Source organism: Eleginops maclovinus, chromosome 8, assembly GCF_036324505.1.
Source record: "Eleginops maclovinus isolate JMC-PN-2008 ecotype Puerto Natales chromosome 8, JC_Emac_rtc_rv5, whole genome shotgun sequence".
NCBI classification, from domain to species: Eukaryota; Metazoa; Chordata; class Actinopteri; order Perciformes; family Eleginopidae; genus Eleginops; species Eleginops maclovinus.
In genome coordinates this window covers 12,382,648-12,401,445 of record NC_086356.1, presented here as the reverse complement: position 1 = coordinate 12,401,445, position 18,798 = coordinate 12,382,648, and the positions used below count along the sequence as shown (strand labels likewise).

General features: G+C 39.7%; 3 protein-coding genes across 4 annotated transcripts; 2 read left to right on the top strand and 1 right to left on the bottom strand.

Moving 5' to 3' along the window:
- On the top strand, positions 1 to 5,239 carry lman2la (lectin, mannose-binding 2-like a). Its single transcript, XM_063888798.1, has 9 exons — positions 1 to 202; positions 546 to 664; positions 1,351 to 1,468; positions 1,552 to 1,634; positions 1,766 to 1,798; positions 2,091 to 2,252; positions 2,766 to 2,880; positions 3,157 to 3,279; positions 3,677 to 5,239. Exons 1-9 carry the CDS (start codon positions 13 to 15, stop codon positions 3,817 to 3,819), a joined length of 1,086 nt encoding a protein of 361 aa, XP_063744868.1. The 5' UTR covers positions 1 to 12; the 3' UTR covers positions 3,820 to 5,239.
- A 409-nt stretch (positions 5,240 to 5,648) lies between these two features.
- Positions 5,649 to 14,223, bottom strand: wbp1 (WW domain binding protein 1). Its single transcript, XM_063889228.1, has 4 exons — positions 13,984 to 14,223; positions 12,726 to 12,828; positions 12,304 to 12,471; positions 5,649 to 11,391 (listed from the first exon to the last, which is right to left on the bottom strand). The coding sequence occupies exons 1-4, from the start codon at positions 14,044 to 14,046 to the stop codon at positions 10,829 to 10,831; spliced, it is 897 nt and encodes a 298-aa protein (XP_063745298.1). The 5' UTR covers positions 14,047 to 14,223; the 3' UTR covers positions 5,649 to 10,828.
- Positions 13,202 to 17,982, top strand: LOC134868250 (ADP-ribosylation factor-like protein 3). 2 transcript variants are annotated; one of them, XM_063889229.1, is made up of 6 exons: positions 13,208 to 14,962; positions 16,092 to 16,235; positions 16,353 to 16,469; positions 16,824 to 16,874; positions 17,049 to 17,234; positions 17,516 to 17,970. In XM_063889229.1, exons 1-6 carry the CDS (start codon positions 14,960 to 14,962, stop codon positions 17,561 to 17,563), a joined length of 549 nt encoding a protein of 182 aa, XP_063745299.1. In that variant the 5' UTR covers positions 13,208 to 14,959; the 3' UTR covers positions 17,564 to 17,970. The 2 variants fall into 2 exon arrangements, with proteins under 2 accessions (XP_063745300.1, XP_063745299.1); XM_063889230.1 differs by lacking the exon at positions 16,353 to 16,469 and having other exon boundaries at positions 13,202 to 14,962; positions 17,516 to 17,982.
- Positions 17,983 to 18,798: the final 816 nt, after the last annotated feature.

Here is an 18,798-nt window from a genome sequence, read left to right as displayed (position 1 = left end):
TTTTGACCTGCGATGGCTGCCGCCAGCATGAGCTATCGTTATAGGGAGCCCACATCCCCATTTAGACGGAAAACAATGCCTTTAAAATCATACTGGACTTTCGCTTTTCTCATGTTTACTGCAACACGGTGCTCTGCCGACGATGATCATGAAATGGAGGAGTTTTTGAAGCGGGAGTATTCCCTTTCCAAGCCTTACCAAGGTAACAGTGTTCGTTATACAGCCCATTTTCACTGGGTCAGGCTGGCAGATGTTTCCAGAAGAATGCATTTAGCGATTAAATCACATATATGCTTGAGCTCTGTTTATTTTAAAATGTCTCGATTATTTTGCCATGCTTTCGTTCTCCAGATAAAGGTTTCCCTGCTTTAAGCCTGTTATACTGTAAAATAGCCATATGTAATTTTCTACATTACATGGTGCTTCAATAGACTGTGCTTATGTTGTTTTTCCCTTTGTTGTTTTGCAACAAAACAGAGGCTGAATGAGCTCTATTGCGCTGTGTCATCTTTTTGTCTTGCTGATGATGCTATTTGTGTGCTCAGGTGTGGGATCCTTAGGCTCATCCCACTGGGAGCTGATGGGTGATGCCATGGTAACCACCGACCAGGTGCGCCTCACACCTGACAAGCAGAGCAGGCAGGGGGCAGTGTGGGGCCGCCTGGTGAGTACAAACGTCCATAATTATATCCATGACCCCCTTTTGCTAGTTTTTAAGATCACTCAAGCTTAAGCTTGATAAAAGAAGAACTTGCAGTAACTCTTACCCTCATGAAAGCTACAGCACTTGTTTGTAATTCTAATGCATTATTGTGAGTGTTTCTAATATTTAGAAAGTATGGAAATTTGTTGAGTATCAAGCAAGTTATCAAAAGTCTGGAAATATCAACAAATATTTCTAAAGTCTACTATATTTAAAGTATGGGTTTGGTGTCGGAGGATGTTTAGGCAACTGGTTTGTGCTTGAGACTGTCTGTCATCTTCTTAGCTGTAATCCTGTTGGATATTGTATGTCACTAACCAAGAAAACACGTCTTCTGCTGACCGTGATCGTGTTTGCTTGAAAACCTCAAATCTCTAAAATGCCGACCCAAATACCATCTGACTCAACAGAAGACACTTTCTTTTTACCACTGAGGGCTAACATGGACCAGCTGTTTCCCTTTCCTTTTTGATTGGTATTTCCAATGGATTTGACCTCAACTCTGTGAAGCCTACAGAAAACACTACTGAAAGAGAAACAGACTTCACTATAACAAATCAGTTTTTTTTGTATCATAGTTTCAATGCCCATTTGTTATAGCACACACTGTATTTCAGGTTTTTTATTGAACTTGTGTCTGTTTCTAGCCTTGCCATCTGACAGACTGGGAGATGCAGGTGCACTTTAAGATTCATGGACAAGGAAAGAAGAACCTGAATGGTGACGGGCTGGCTATTTGGTACACTAAGGAACGTATGCAGAAAGGTAAATCTTTAAAATATAGCATTTACTTAACATTAATTCTAGTCTCTATTTTTGAATACATTATCAACACTGCTATTTTCAAGGTCCTGTTTTCGGAAATATGGACAACTTCACAGGCTTGGGTGTGTTCGTGGACACGTATCCCAATGAGGAGAAACACCTAGAGGTATGCTGGAGTAGTCACTGCACAGATCTAACCTGTGTTGGAAAGAACAGCAGCTTTGAGAAAAAAGTACTCTTGCAAATTTGTTTTTAATGGCTGTCTTTGTGTTCTTTTGTGCAATCTTTTGGAGTCAGGCGCAGAAGAAAAGATATACTCCTCGCACTCAGGTAATCTGCGTTTTGGAATATTTAATCACAATCGTATGTCCATTTAACAACCTCCATTAGTCCAGCATGCTTCTCTGTCTGCAAACATAACTTCATTTTTGATCATTCCCTGCATGGTTGCTATGTTGTCTCAACCAGAATTATATGAATTCAACAAGATGATTTACCTTTCAAAGAAAAAAGCATGCAAACTAACATGGTCTAAGGCAGACTTTTTTATCTGTGTAAGATGAGGGACTAATTTAAATCAACACAATTTCACTTCTTGCTCTTCTCTTCCCGTGACCACAAGAGGATCTTCCCCTTCGTTCTGGCCATGGTGGGGAACGGCAGCATCAGCTACGACCACGAGCGTGACGGCCGGCCCACAGAGCTAGGCGGCTGCAACGCCATGGTGCGCAACCTCAAACAAGACACCTTTCTCTTCATCCGATACATCCGCCGCAGGCTCACAGTAAGAGACTCTGATCCACAATAATAAATTACATGACGACTCTACATGATGTGTAAACAGCCACACCTCTGTTTAGCATGCACTGAGTGTACTGAGTTTGGCCTGGTAAATTTATTCAAGCTTTGCTTATGAAGTGTATGTTGACCGAGCATGCATGTTTTTATACAGCAAGGCCTAATTGGAGGTTTCTCTGGAAAATGTAATTATTTACCAAACACAAACAGAATAGAATGCTAAGTTTTGTAACTTTGAAATATAAATGATTTTGTCACTTGTAATGATACATATTTATCCAATATATTATTAAGCACAAGCAAGGCTAAAAAAAATGATATAAGACTGGATCCTCCTACTACAGAAAAATGGAAACTATAAGAGAGAGTTATACTCAAGTTTCACTGAAAGTCATTCTCATCAAACCTGCTTTTAGGAAGAAAACTGAGATAAATGTCATGTCAGACATTTATATCCAGTGAGTCTCTAGAAGTCACTGAATTTGCCTCTGTTCCTCAGGTGATGATAGACATCGATGGACAACATGAGTGGAGGGACTGCTTGGACATACCCGGGGTGCGGCTTCCTAAAGGTTATTACTTTGGAGCTTCATCCGTCACTGGAGACCTCTCAGGTAAACTCTCACTGTCTCTAAAAGCTCCCCAAGCAGGGATCGGACGACATAGGATTTATCTGATCACGATTAAAAGACTCACAATAAATGTATTAAGCTGCATTATTGGGAAAATCGTGAATATCATCACAAATTAGTTGAAAAGTTTTGTATCTCTCAGGAATTACGTTATGAACATTTATTTATCCTTTTGTTTGATGCAGGAGGAACTTGTGATTTATGATTTCCAAATATGTTTTCTAAAAACAATCATATTTTCTGATGCTCTTTTCATAGATAACCATGACATCATTTCCCTGAAACTCTACCAACTGACGGTGTTGCGGAGTCAACAGGAAGAGGAAGAGGAGGAAGAAGAGATTACCATACCCAGTGTAGATAACTTTGAACTACTTAAATGTAAGACACACACACACACACATACACACACAAACACGTTTTTGTGTGGGATCACCCGCTGTCTCCTTGTCTGTCTTTCTGCTGCTATTGAAAATGTTAACTTATAACATTGATCATAACAACAACATAAACAATATTAAAAAGCAACAAGCAAGGCAAGGTGGATAGACATCAAATGGTGAAAAGCTTCTCAAAATCCTATCAAAAGTAGAATATTTACCCTTGGGCAAAAAGTTTAGTATCTGAAGAGCAAGGGAATTTGATAGTCCACCAAGCCAGCCAGTCGGTTTGGTTTGCTGGTAATAAGCAGTCAATAATCAATCCTTTTTATTTCTTAAATGATCTTCCTCACCCTATCTTCTCTTTTTACCTCCCCGACTGTGTTCCCCTCTTCCAGTCGGTCTTGTTGAAGAAGGGATGAGTGGGATAGCCATTTTCTTCACCGTGCTCTTCTCCATGCTGGGCTGCATCTTCCTCATCGTCATCGGCCTGGTGGTCTACAGCCACTGGAAGGAGAACCAACGCAAGCGCTTCTACTGAGAGAGACTGTAACAAAAGCAAATATGGAGGTCGTGATAGTGAAGACTAATGAGGCCTGTCGACCCAAACCGCACTGAGACGCTGCTGTCGGGTTGTGCAGCAGGTTGTTTTTACCTGAGAACAAACACTATTTTGATAGGAGACGGAGTAGATTTTTCACCTGCTACTCAAAAGCCATCGTCCAACTTTGCCATTGGTCGTTACGAAGCAGTAGGAAGAATTTATCCTCCACCCGTCTGACACACACCAGCTCTGCCTTACCATCTCTGCCTCTATACCTGTTACTCAGCATACGTGCAGTGCGACATCTTATGAGCAGCTACATTTGATTTTTTTGGGTCCCTGTTAGCTGCAAATAGGTAATTCTGAGATTTATCATATGCTTTTTTTTATTTCACTGACTTATGTTTTTCAGATATTATTTATAAGTATCCAAGGTTTTCCAATCTACAGTATGACTTGAAGAGCTAACGAAATAGCACTAAAAATCAATGTGGCCACCCGTACTGTAGCTTCATGCTAACATAAGAGGCATCTGTACTCTACTTTGCACCCGTGTGCTTTGTATTCAGTCATTTTGAGCATATACTATATCATGCTGTATATTCTCATCCTGTAGTAGTTTGCATGGATTTCATGTAGATTGTTTATTATGAGTCCTGAGGAGTTGCGCATCATAGTTTACAGTGTGCTTGACCTTTAAATGTGTTTATAAAGCGTATGGAAAACTGTTTAATTGATGCATGTGGCAAAGATGTGGGTGTTTCAGGGAAATATTATAATGGATTTTAATATTAATAATTGAAAAAAAGATGTATTTATATTATTTGTTCTTCAATTCCAAGATTTTATTTTTATTTCCATAAAAAATATAAACGTTATTTAAATCAGATTAGAACAAATTCCTCTAAATATATTTAAAACAAATGAATTTAAATGTTGGATGTGGATTTTGCACTGAAGAGATTTTTAATATTAATAAATAAAATGTTATTTATTATATATACAACTATTTTCCTTTTTGCTGACAGTTTTTCTTTGCACATTGTACACAAAGATTTATTTTTGTTTGAGTTGTTTTTAACACTACCACTGTGTTTCTGTCATACCTCAAATGCTTTTGCAGTGAAGCTCTGGAGGGAGCTGTTGCTCAGCGTTTCTTATGTTCTGGAAATGTTTGCAGGTCTCATGTCAACATCATATATGTTTCATGAGTTGCTTTGTTTTCAGTTGTGCAATAAGTGAGGACCTCCGTATTTCATGTAGCCACTTTGACAACCACTTATTTATACTTTGTTTTGTATGAATCCGTGCCTCGTGTTTCCTCTCTGTTACCCACGAGTTATATTTTTAACCAATGATTTTGACCTGAACTGTTTGTATTTCCTCATTAAAGACCAAAAAAGAACTACATTGATAATGTGCATGAAGTCAGTTATATGTAAGACATTTATAAATGTTTCTGTGTACGCGGTAGAAAGTTCAATACAAACAACTTTCAGAAAATAGTACAATATAGACAAATTATAGACAAACCATAGGCTCATCAAACTATTCAAGCTCTGAGCGTGAGCATCAACATCCTAATGTTTTCATGACATAACATCCTGTCAATAATTCAGGCCCGCTCAGATCTGCTTTACATGACGCCGTGCGATGATCCTCCAGATCCATATCACATCTTAGTCATGTGAGGTTGGACTCCTTTCATTGCGGCTAACAAATGTTGCCAACAACATAGCAGAATCCTGCAAAAGACTACTTGAGGTTAAATGGAAACAAAAAAAATCTAAAGGAGTATGAGTCAAGAAAGGCAAGGACAGTTCATCTGAGTGCCAATCTTTGTTTTATTAAAAAAATAAAATACAAATCATGACCCAACAAGTACATAGCAGACTTTTTACTAAAACCAAAGCATTTTTATCATTCAGTGCTTTAATTCGTAACATAATGAACTCATTTTGGCCTGTTTAAAGTTTATTGGGATAACAATGAAGAGTCTGTCTGTTCCTGCTCCCTTCTTAAACAGGGATGTTTCTGACATTTGGCAAAAAAAAAAAAATCCATATAGCTAAACTGTGGCACCTCCATCTGTTTGGTATTATCTACGGTTGAGAACAAATTTCAGTTACAAGTTGTTGGACAGAAGAAATACACTTCAAAATGTTCCTTAACAGCCAAATATGTTCTGGTCTAATGCAAGCCGACGGCGTTCCATGTTGAGGTCTTTTAATCGTTAATTATATAAAACTTTTGAAACTGATAGACTTGTTATAACTGTGATTAAAGGCAACCGTCAGAGAAAATTAATCTAGACGGAGAAAGAAGAAACCTGTTTGTTTTTCTAAAACTGAAAAAAAGGAAATGAATCCAATTAGTGCAAAACTGAGGGATGAGAAAGTGGCAAACAACGTTAAAGATATCAGAAGGGAATTCATCCAAGAAAATCAATAAATTCAAATTTTTACTCTGGCTTCATCAACTTAATAACGTGGTTTATCTGTGAGCCAGGTGTACAAGTGTTAGTGGTTGGAAAGCCAGAAAGATGGGGAAATTATATATATACTAAAATTGCTTTTTAATTCAAGCCCCTCACACTGAAGCATACATTCTGACCACATCAATGCATTAGCATTACAAGTTGTATTTTACACGTTTTCTTAAACAAATACATGTACGCACACCAACAGAAGATTACAGTACAGTGCGGTGCCACGAGCACTCAGTTATATTGCTCGTACTGGTGCCCACAGACAAGTAACAGAGAGAGTGAGAAAGGGGTCGCAGCATATAACAGTAGGTTAATGTATTTGCATAGCCTAGTTGAGTTAACTACAATATAGACGACAGAGATGCGTGATGCAGAAAAAAGGACATTTTACAACAATGGGGAAACAATTATCAAGAAAGAACTGCTTTGGCTTTATGAGACTGGTCAAAAATGTTTGAATTTAAAACTGTAGCACTGCGTGATCAAGATAACCCTGAGAGTGGGAAACCAAATCGTCACACACACACACACACACACGGTTGAAATAAGTCACGATGTGTGTAGCATGGAGGTGACTTTTGGTAAATGATTCAGTCTACACTTCTGCATGAGTGGATGTGCCCTCCTGTTTCCAAGGGTCCACATACAAAGCGCTTAGCTACAGTTTGTGTAACCAAGACAGAGGCTGGTGGTACATGAGGAGCTGACGGGGCGAAGAGAAAACACCCGTCACAACCGAACACGCAGCTTAAGAGTCATGTGGGGGATGGATGTCGCATCACGCACCTCCGTTGACAAAACAAAAAGGCAAAGTTTAAGCCTATAAAACAAACACACACAGTCATATACAATCAGCTGTTAAATATGAGCTCCACAAAAAGATTGAAAGAACATCCAAACCCACTCATTTTCAGATAGTGGATCTCGGCAACTGTGGCTTTAAGTGATCAGCACAGAGGAGACGGATCGCTCGGTGAAATGGATGGATGGGTCCACAACTGATATAGCCCTTAACCTTGTGTGAAAACCAGGGAGGCTTGGTACTTTTTGGCAAAGAAAAAACTAAGGACCTCCAGTTTCACTAATCACCAAAGAACCCCCTTTCCTTCCCCTCATTCCTCCCCCCCCTCACCTAATATTTTATCTAAATATGTATACTAAGCAAAAATGCACCTAAGTAAAAAGGTTACAAAGCAATCTCTTATACGAGTTCATTCTGACTCTCCAAACAGAAAAAAGGATGAATAACAACTAAATTAAAATGTTTTTTTTCCTCATTTTTCTCATGCTTTCAAGCCCGTTAATATAACAAACTAAGAAGGACCAGATCCGCGTAACAAATGCTGAATGACCGCAAAATCGGGTCATCGCTAACTCCATCAGTGCCACATTTAAGTAACTACACACAAAGTTCAGAACAAACCAACCCTCAGATACCAAAATTGAAAGTATAGAACGTGTGACGCTTTAAACCCTGTGGCTTTAATTATTTCTAAACCACATCCTCTTCTCATAAAGCACGCACAATTTCTCGGAACAAGCTTTTTTTTTTCTATCCATACAAACACACTCCGCTCTGAAGCAACCATGCTTAGAACAACACAACTATTACCATTGGAGAGAAACTACATCTACTCTTATAAGGCAGTAGCACGCCGCATACAGAGGCTATATTTTATTCTGCAGCTCCATAAATAAGACATTTGCTCTTTAGAGATGCAGCAAGGCAGCTTGAGGTGTGTTGGTCAAAAAATGTCTTGTATTACTTCTGTGTGCAGAGTGTAACAGCTCCTCTGAAAAGGTCCTTGTCATCTTAGTTTGACTCCATGTTTAAGCACCTGCTCGACAACACAAGGACCACAAACCTTGCAACAGTATGATAAAGTCAATGAAAACAAATGAAATATTATTTTACTTGAATTCTTAATCAGCCATGCATTGATTTTGTTTTCCTCTATATTGATATGTTTTCCTACTGTACAGCAGTATTTTAGTGTAGCTAAGACAAAACCACAGCCGGAACGGAGCTCTGGGCGGCTGCTGCTGCTGCTGCTGCTGCTGCTGCTGCTGCTGCTGCTGCTGCTGCTGGGGAAACATATCATTGGCCACAGAGCATGGGCCCTACAATTATCCGCATCCATGTGCTGAACCCAGTGTAGCATCTTGTTAAGAGGCCAAAGTGTGTCTTCAACAGAGTTGTTTTAGTGCTGAAAATAAAGAGACACAGCAATTTAGTTTAATAGCTTGATGAATACACCAGGCAAGCACGAAATGTTGGCTTTTACTCCCCACTTAGCCTGCTGGAGGAGGTTTGATTAGAAGCTCTGATTTTAAAAGAAAAGCCAAAACATGTTTGGAACCTGTTAGGTGATAATTGGAAGAATTAACTGCTAATTTAGTTAGGATACTGTGCCTCGGACATTTTTGATGCATTAATATAGAACAGAATATTGCAGCAGACAGGTAACACACTCCAGGAAAATGATAAAGGCCAAACAGGAGCATTACTTTGTGATCTTATGACTGACTGTCTGTACTCTGCGCCTGTTTTGACACAGTATCAGAGCAGACAAATAAAAGGTTGTTGGACATTGTCCCAATCTAAATTCCCCAATGAAACATTTACTGACTTAGCTCTATGTACACACACAAGTTTGTTACGCAGTAGTTTTCCTATCTAACAAGTTCCAGTTGTACTGCTATGCTTTGAATACATACTGTACAGTAGAGTGGGCGAACAACATGCAACACAGAGGAGTATGCTGTTAATCACAACAGATTCTGCAGCTTTGCCAACACTGACTAGACTGCAGAGAAGAGCTTGCATCCACCTCAAACTGCTGCCGACAGAAAATACCACTGCAAATCCATCACACTGCTAAGAGCTACCAGGGCCACACAGTGCCGGGACAGCATCAGCTAACTAGCTAACAGCACTGCACAACAGCATAGCATGGCGTACACAGTAATAACAACACAACACAACTTGATATAGGGCAGCTAAAATCAAACCACAGTCCATTTCTATACACCCAACATCTGGTACACAGATATGTAGCCACTGTAGCCCACTATCATTAAAAAAAACAATGAGCAAAGTAAGTAACAAATGACTAGAAAATACTAATGAAATCAAATGTAAAACACATAAATTCATGCCTCATGCAAAATACCAGTGCTTGTAATAGTTATCCACCTTAGTGCTGAGAGAGTATTACAACCAGATGCTTCAGCACTATAAAGATATTCAAACACAACTCAATCACAAGACTCAACCCGTCCCTACTGCACTATAACACCCACTCACTGGTACACACTCAAGCAGCCCTCGTCATGGGGCTTTGTTGCAATAATAGTGCCACCTGCGGCATTTACTGAAGCATATCTGGTTATGAAATGAAAAAGATAGCAAGTATAATCTTCATTATGAACATCCAACCTAAAAATAGTGAGAATAATGGTACTACTCACTCTGATGTAACAAAGTTTATAAAGAAACGCTAAGACAGAGACACCACAAGGCTTTGTATGATTTTTAAAAAATGGTGCCAAGCCCTCTTGGCCATTACAATGAATGCAATGCAGCCAGAAACCAAAGTAGGGAGATGATGTGCAGACAATCAATAAATCATTAAAAGCTGGTTGCTCCCTACCGGCAGTTATGCCAATTGCTGACCACAACATGAATAACAAAGAGGGAAAAAGGGCTAGGGGGTGTATGACACTTGAAACCCAGAGACAAACAAAACCTCCTTCTGGTATGTCTCCTCTGCTGTTTGTGAGTGTAATTTCCCCCACTCTAGATGGGAAAAGTCCCACAGACCTGGCACCAGATGCTGGTTGCCATGACCTCAGAGCTGATATCATCGTGCAGCTGTGCCTTGTATTTCACAGCAGACACACACTCTTACGCACACAAAGCTCTGGGGAAAATGAAATGTGTGCTCATGTTGGTTCATCCAGTTCTCAAGTGGTTTGTCTTTTCACTCCTCTGCTTCAGAGTCCTAGCATGTTGTTGACCGTGTTGGTATGCTCCAAGCTGTTCGTCCCTCCGGAGGTAAAATGTCAGATGAAAGGTTGGCCAAAATGTCCTGACCAAGGAGAGTGGCGAGACGGAAACATGATGACAGTGCTCGAGGAGAGGGTAGGAGCGAAGAAAACAGTCGATTCTGGTTTCAGTCACAATCAATCGCTGCCTTCTCACTACCTCAAAAACTTTTTATGAACAAATGAAGCATACAAGTGTGTTTGCTAGTTTCCCCACTAAAGAAAAGCAAAGCAAAAAAAAGCCACAAGTTTGTCCTCACAATGTGTTATTTATCATCCTTAATCTGGAGCCATTGAGCATTAGTTATCATCATCATCCTAACGTCACGCCTGTGTGTTAGTTCAAGGAATTAAAACACAAACAGTCTTTGTGGTGATGATGATGGCAACAGATATGTCATATATCGCCCGGTGTGAAGCAGAAAGCCGCGCTGGTTGGCTGGTTAGTTAGTTAGATCTGTAGGCAGAGGTTCACACCATGTGGTCTCCAGTGCTGGTGCTGGCAGTCTGGCTGGGCAGCTCGGAGGTGCGCTCCTTCTGTCTGAAGGCCTGCTGCCGGTGGCCGGAGCAGCAGTCCTGCCCGGTGACCTTGCACATCCGGTGCTCCTCATCGCTTTCCTCCTCAAGCCCTGAACCCTCGTCTATGTCCAACTGGCAAACACACACCTCAATTCCTGAGTCACCGGTCACGTGGCGACGCCGAGTGATAAGCTCCTCATCCTCCTCCTCTTCCTCCTCCTCCTCCTCCTCCTCTGCTGCCGCAATGAGCGAAGCCTCCCCGTTCTCCTCTACGATACACTGTGCTTGGACCGACACTGACACAGCTTCCTGATCAGGAGATGAGCCTGAGGCCTGACAGTCGTCCATCGGTGCTGCCTCAGGCAGGGGTTGTGGCACTGAGGAAACTGGCTGGGTCAATTGTGGAGGGAGTGATGGGGTGGTTTCAGGAGGGTTTTCAGAGTAAGGAGGGGGCGGTGTGGGGGGGTGACCTACCACCTCTTCATAGTCGGGAAGCTTGCAGTCGTTCCAGAACCCTTAGGGTTAGCATAAACAGAAAGCTTTAGCATCCAACCAACATTTCCATAAGTGGCATTACGTACTTCTGGGCTTCAATTATAAGTTGTTTTAGCAAATATTAATGGACAGTGCAATAGGTCAATATTTCAGATGTACTTTGCTGGAATATAACACTTAACAAGTAGAAAAGAGGGTTGGAGGTTGTGAAACCGCTTCATGATGTTTTTAATCAATGTGCTACATTTTTGTGTGTCTACCAGGATCAACTTTCCCTTTGTCAAAACCTAATCTCACCAACCCTGAGAGCACTCAATGAGTTTACATGCACATACATTTAAAATGAAGATGGATTTAATGATAATATCACTCCATAAATAAAGGTTATATATATATATATATATAATATATCCATATATATAGATGGCATGCCTGAGAAATACAAAAACAAAACAAAATACCCGGAGTTAATGGAAAAAAGCTTGTTACTACATTCCCATGATATCCTCATGTAAGAGCTGCAAGAATATACTGTATTTTTGCCAGGATGTGAGTCACGGTCTGTGTATGCTTAAACTGAGACTTGTGTTCACATTCTTGACATCAAGTCAAGCATGGTGAGTATTGTTTGTGATATTAAGGGTCACGATATGAACTTTCCACTGACATTAGGGTGGCATCTCTGCTGTCTGATGACAACTGAGACTTTGCTCTCCAACATACACTCAGACAATTTGCAACAGGATATACCAATGTCAGGATGAGGATCAGCACCTCTAATTCAAAGGTTATATCTCTCTCGGAGTACAAGGTGGCTGTTTCATTCATCAAGGCCAGAGAACAGCTGCTCCTGTGTGTATGCAAAATCAGATATGCCCTTGCCATCTGACTATTTTATTCTGGAATGGATCTTTACGTGCAAGACTACTCACTTAGATTGAGTGGTGGAGGGGAAATGAAGGAGCTCGAGGCTCCCTGGTAGGCCATGAGGCTGATCTCACGTTGACGCTGCTCCTGCTGAAGGCGCATCTTAACCCTCCGGTGTCGGTAAGCACAGCAGCAGCTAAGCATGATGATCAGGGTCCAAACCAACCAAAACCCTATGAGAGGTGAGAGAATCACTGTCATCTTATCATCATATACAGGAAAATGTTTTTACTTTCTATTTTATGTTTTTTTAAGTGAAACTAATTTCTGAAAAAAGTAACAGAAGAAGAAGAAAGGGAAGAAGAAGAAGAGTATAATTTCTTTAATCTGAATTTAGTGGGAAAATGGTGATGGGATACAAAGAAACGTTGTGTGATTAATGTTAATATAGAATTGGGAGAAAAAAAACTAAAGAATAGGAACTTACACCAGAGCTCGTAGTAGTAGGTGCAGCACTCAGTCTCTCCACAGCAGTACCCCATCTCACAGCGGTACTGTTCATTGTTTACCCCGAAACAGAACTCCTTCCCCTTAAATACACACAGGAAGTACAGAAAGTGAGAGTCAATTACACAGGTCAACAAGAAACTGCAGAGATAGCTTTCGGTAAACTGACATATTTAACCTTGTTGTGTTTTCACAAACACAATAAGGCTAAATTAGTTTAGCCCTATTGTGTAAGTTGGTTTCTCTATTGTGACACATACAGGCAAAAGATTCAAAGGTTCTATTGTTATATGCACAGCAACTACAGTGTAGTTAAGGCTTAGAAAATCTTTCAACCCAGTCTCTTTCAACAATGCAACTTAAATATATATAAAACATAAACGATAAAACAGTCAAATAGTGCAAAAAGAAATAGAATAGAAATCAAATGAAAAGATGAAATGAGATTGTAGTAATGCAGCAGAAATAGAATGTACATGTCAAATAAACTAGGCAAAGCTAAAACAGAATGTAAAATTAAATACTGTACAATAATAAATAAAATAAAAACGTATGTAGTAATAAACAACAGACAAAAGACACTGATATTTATATTTCATAAAAGTCTCAATGCTATAACAACCATCAATGCTAAATGTTGCAAACGGTACATTAAAATGGTGAATTACTACAACATTAAGTTGTAATTTAAATACGTGTGTGAGAGTTATGGGTGGAAATAGAAGACACTAACGTCACTGTAACTGGCCAAACGAGGTCAGCATGTTACGCCAATAAACCTTAATGTACATACAAATGTTACATTCACATTGTAAGTGTACCAATATTTTCAACATTTTAAGCCTAAAATGTAAATAGTGTTTCTCAGCAGGAAACCAACCCGGACAAACTGGTACTGTCTTCCCTAGTATCATCAACTACTGATAAACACGTCAATTTGCCGGGTACCAGCTAGCACAACGGCTAACGTTAATCTTGATACCCTTGGTTAAAACTGTCAAATTGAGGTAATACAACCCAGCCATGTATTTTGGAGTAAAAACTTAAATAATCAAACTGTCGAAATATAAATCAAAACTTTGCCTAACTGACGTCATCGGCAGGATACAGTAGCGAACCGTGCCCCGTTTTCTTTGTGGAGGAGACAAAAAGGATCGGCTAAAGGCCTTCCCCCACCCGGGAGCAGCGGCATTGGCTTGAAGCCTCGGCCGACCCTGGGTGCTCTAGCGGCGGCTTACCTGCACTAGACAGGTCCCGGTACAAAGAAGACCTACAATGGATCCCAGTGCTTTCTGCGGCATCTTGCTGGGGTGTCGGCCGTTAACACGACAGGAATCATAAAGCAGTCGGTCAAAGAGATGACTTGTCGAGGGGTACTGCAGGTTAAGTCTTCCGTCTGTCGTACTCGGACATGTTTTTGTTGTTCCTTGACTCAGAGACAGCACAACTGTAGTAACGACAAATGACTGCAAATGGACTCTAGAGGGCGCTGTATGTGCGTGTGTGAAAATGTATGAACTCACAATCAAAGATCAATTCCTATTATTAATCCTTCAAATTAATTTATCACAAGGAGGTGTGAGTTGATATACATCATGCAACATATGTGACATATGCTACCTACATTTGGAAACAGCAGAGCACCTGGTGTATGCTTGTCACACAGTTGGAAACATGGAAATCATTGCAAGACAGGATGAGCATGAGCTCCAAAACCATACAAACTTCTTCTACTTCAAAACTAATTATTAAGGAGTTATCTTGAGGAACAAACTTGATGCATTTGTTATTAAAAATTATAATATAACATTAAAATGTTATAAAATCCAAAAATAATGACATTGGTAAAAACGATTTCTCTGTATTTAGCAAATGTACGGTTTAAAAAAAGGTAAAATGCACCAAGGCCAGGAAACTACAATCTAATGTCTTAATAGAAATTATTCTAGGCTCTATCTCAAATCATAATTTTGCTTAAAAAATGCCAATATTTCAAGCAATGTTTTTCATTCCCCTTAAAAGGGTAAATATAAACATTTATATAAATGTCGGTTTTGTGACGAGACACCCAGCTGTCACGTTGTTAACTCTGACGTCTCTCTTCTCCTGGCAACAGAAGTTAACAGCTGTTCTTCCAGGAAGCATGGGTTAGAAAGATGTTAATCCTCTCAGTCTGAACAAAGGGCCACAGCACCAACAGCACCTGAGGATAACATGGTGAGTTTTACAGCAGTGGCTGCTTTGGAGTAACAGATATAGTCATTTTAGTTTATGTTTTCGTGTAATGATAGTTGTTCAAAAAGTGTGTGTTACTGTAAATTGTTAGCTACATTTGGCTAACAATTAATGGCAGTGTTGGCTGCTAAATATATCACAACAGAGAAACCTGTAGGACATCATTGTACCTTATTCTACTTACAGTACGACCACCATCTTCTTTTTACGTTAGGATTTATAGATTAATGTCTGTCTTGTATTATTGTTTCATCTACTGTCTATAAGGACGTTTATTATATTATCAAAACAAGCATGTAATTATTTTATTATCAATAGATTAACACTTGCATTGTTTATGTTTGACATGCATTCCTAGAGTTAGATGAAATTGAATTGTACCAAACTTAATTATGTAGGCAGATAACATACTCCTTTACTTTTGCGTCACTGTTAAGTTGTCACAGCCAAACGTTTTTTTTGTTGGTACCAGAGACTACCCTTATGTCCATAAAAAACACCTGTGCCTTTATATGTTGACAAGATAACATGCCTGCAATAGATTAGATATATTCAAGCTTGCTTGTTTTGCACCACATTTTGATTTCATAGCACTTTTGAAAAAACAGTTGACACAAACAACACATTATTAAGTTAAACTATCAGGAACAAGACAAAGAAAACAATTGATTTTTAAGATTGTAATTTGCCACTAAATGCCTCAATAAATGTTTCCATTTGTACATTTCCAAGAAATTACTTTCTACATCTGGCACATGTTTCAGATCACTAGGAGTGCAGTGACTGCTTGAGCCAAAGCCTTCTGGACACCACCCACAACCTGTGCACATGCTTAATCTTGGCCAATGATAGCTTTTCACTCATGTAGGTCTCTGCAAGGCTAACAGCTAAGTCCTCATGCTTTAGAAAGCTTTTGCAATGGTGTGAGTGTTTAACCTCCTGTGCACGCTGCATTTGGTTCCTCTGCCAAACCCTCATGACACGCTGTCCTCTGATGAATGGGGCTTTACCTGATACAGCTTAGACCATGTTACAATGAAATGAGAAATTGCTTCCAGGTTTATATGTAATCTTTGAGCCTGCTCTAACATGCACTCGGATCCACCTGCAGGGCCTGTTGTCCATTCTTCGGAGGCTGAAGCAGACCCCAGAACAGGAGGTGCGCTTATTGCTGCTGGGCTTGGACAACGCTGGCAAGACCACTCTGCTGAAACAGCTGGCGGCAGAAGATATCAGCCACATCACCCCCACACAAGTACACATATGCACACACCTGCACACATCCAGAAGTTGAATCCACGCTGTGGAAATATAATCTTTTTTACAGTCGTCACAAATGTCCTCACATGGATACACTTGTTATCTTCAACAGGGTTTCAATATAAAGAGTGTTCAATCATCTGGCTTCAAGCTAAATGTTTGGGACATAGGAGGTCAGCGCAAGATCCGCCCCTACTGGAGGAATTATTTTGAGAACACAGACGTATTGGTAGGGTGGCTTTGATGTACTTAACCTGATTGTAAAAATAGCTGGAACGATCTCATGTGTGTCCAAAGACTATCTTTAGTATGCTAAGGAAATATCAAACAGCATTCTGGATTCTTGAAGATTTTACTGTACAATTGAGAACATGATTTATGAAAAATAGGAATAATTATAACCTGGTGTTCATTAAATGTTTTCCATTTCACATGTGTGTATAACTTCTATATGATATTCAACTTGTTGTGATCTTATTGATTTAAATACTTTCATTTACTCATACTTATACTATACTTATAGTATTTGACACATAAGATTACTGTATTTCTAAAATATACATAATATCGATGTTGTTTGCAGATCTATGTGATTGACAGCTCAGACAGGAAAAGGTTTGAAGAGACAAGTCTGGTGAGATGCAAAACACTTTCTTTCTTCATTATTACTAGATATGTTAAGTGTGAGTTACTCACAGCTTGTAAATCACAGTCTATTCATTTATAATTTTAAACAATATTGGGTGCATTTATAGCCAAAAATCAGTATTTTTTGTTTTCTGCCATCTGTTTCTGTTTGTTCCTGCAGGAGCTGGCTGACTTGTTAGAGGAGGAAATGCTCGCTGCTGTGCCACTGCTGGTTTTTGCCAACAAGCAGGATCTGATGACTGCCACCCCAGCGTCTGAGCTGGCAGAATGTCTCAGTCTGCACACGATCCGAGATCGCATGTGGCAGGTCCAGGCCTGCTCAGCAGTCACAGCTGAGGGATTGCAGGTAAATACAGTACACACAGTCTGCAAACACACTTGCATACCCAGCAAGGGTTGAGACAGGGTGGGCTGCAGAGTGGCACCAATCACCATTACTGTCAGTCATAAGAACTAACTGAATATAAGCGTTGATTATTTTACTTAAAGATATTTTAATTTAGTATTCAGCTGCCTCTGGATGTAAAAAAGGACATCTGCTTTTAAACTTATGAGATTTCTTAGATTTAAGGTAAAAAGTGCAGCACACTTTTTCACAACACTAACACATATTCTTTTTCTTTTCAGGACGGCATGACCTGGGTTTGCAGAAATATAAGATTTCGGAAGAAATAATTCAGGCAGAAAACATTATCTATGAAGAATTGCAGTTGCACTTTACATTTGACCTACAGTGATCTCATGCATGGTACAAGGAGGCGACAGAATGTGTTTCTTTTTATTTTATGAAACTACCTCTTTTGTCCTTCTGTTGTAAAAGTTATCAATGCAGTGATGTTAAGGGATCTTAACTTTTTCAATGCATATGTTGAAATGTATATACTGTATATAGGAAGGTGTTTTATTCTAACAGCTGGTTCTGCACACAATTTATTTTTGTAATATGGTCATTTTAATGTAATTCATTTGTAGGCATTCACTGTCTGAATAAAAATCAGTACAATTCAGTATTCTGTGTAGTGGAGTCATGACTGATAGGTGTCGTAAGGCTGTGGATCCCTCATCTTAAAGCTAGAGGGCGGCCTTGCGCTAGTGTTGTCTCAGCCTAATGCCCAATTATTAAATCCTTTATTTTCCATGAAGGATGTGGCATCCTGTGCCATATTTGATTTGTTGTTTTCATAATCACCAATCTTTTATCCAGTCACTATATTATGCTTTATAGCCAGCTACAAAGTCTAGTTGTGAAATATTGTACAGCCATAAACAAGGCAGGCATTAATCTGCCCATAATTCATTTAGTGATGCTTCATCTTTACGCTCATTCACTTTCACAGGGCTGCTTACTGTCATACTTTATCTTCAGGGACAGAAACAAAACTGTATCGTGTACAAAATGACCATAACACACAAACACCTGCACAGGAAACAGTCCTCGATACACCTCTCTTGCATACACAATAAACCATAGAGAAACACCTTGGCCATTCAATTACTCAGCTACTCACCTTGTTCACCATGGTTTACCACAAGGCAATTGCATTTTTTGTCTATTTTTCTATTTTGTCTTTTGCAGCACATTTGCCACAAACCCCACTAATCTGGACTGGCCGAGTGCTCCGCTGTGGTCCTATAGGGCATTTACATACAAACCTTTTCCAGGACTAATAGCTCTCCAATACAATTTGCATTTATATAGCCCCCTTCATACCAACATGATTTGGCGCCTTTGCCCACGATAAAAATAAACCTCCTCCTTTGGCCTTGAGTTACTGCCCTGCTGCTAGTGGTGTTCGTGTGTGTACCTCCACATGTATAAGGTTGGTTGATTTTAATATGTCAGAGTTGCTTGATCTTCTGATGGAAACTGAAACAAGTGTGGAAAGCCTCAAAAAGGACCTCACAATGAT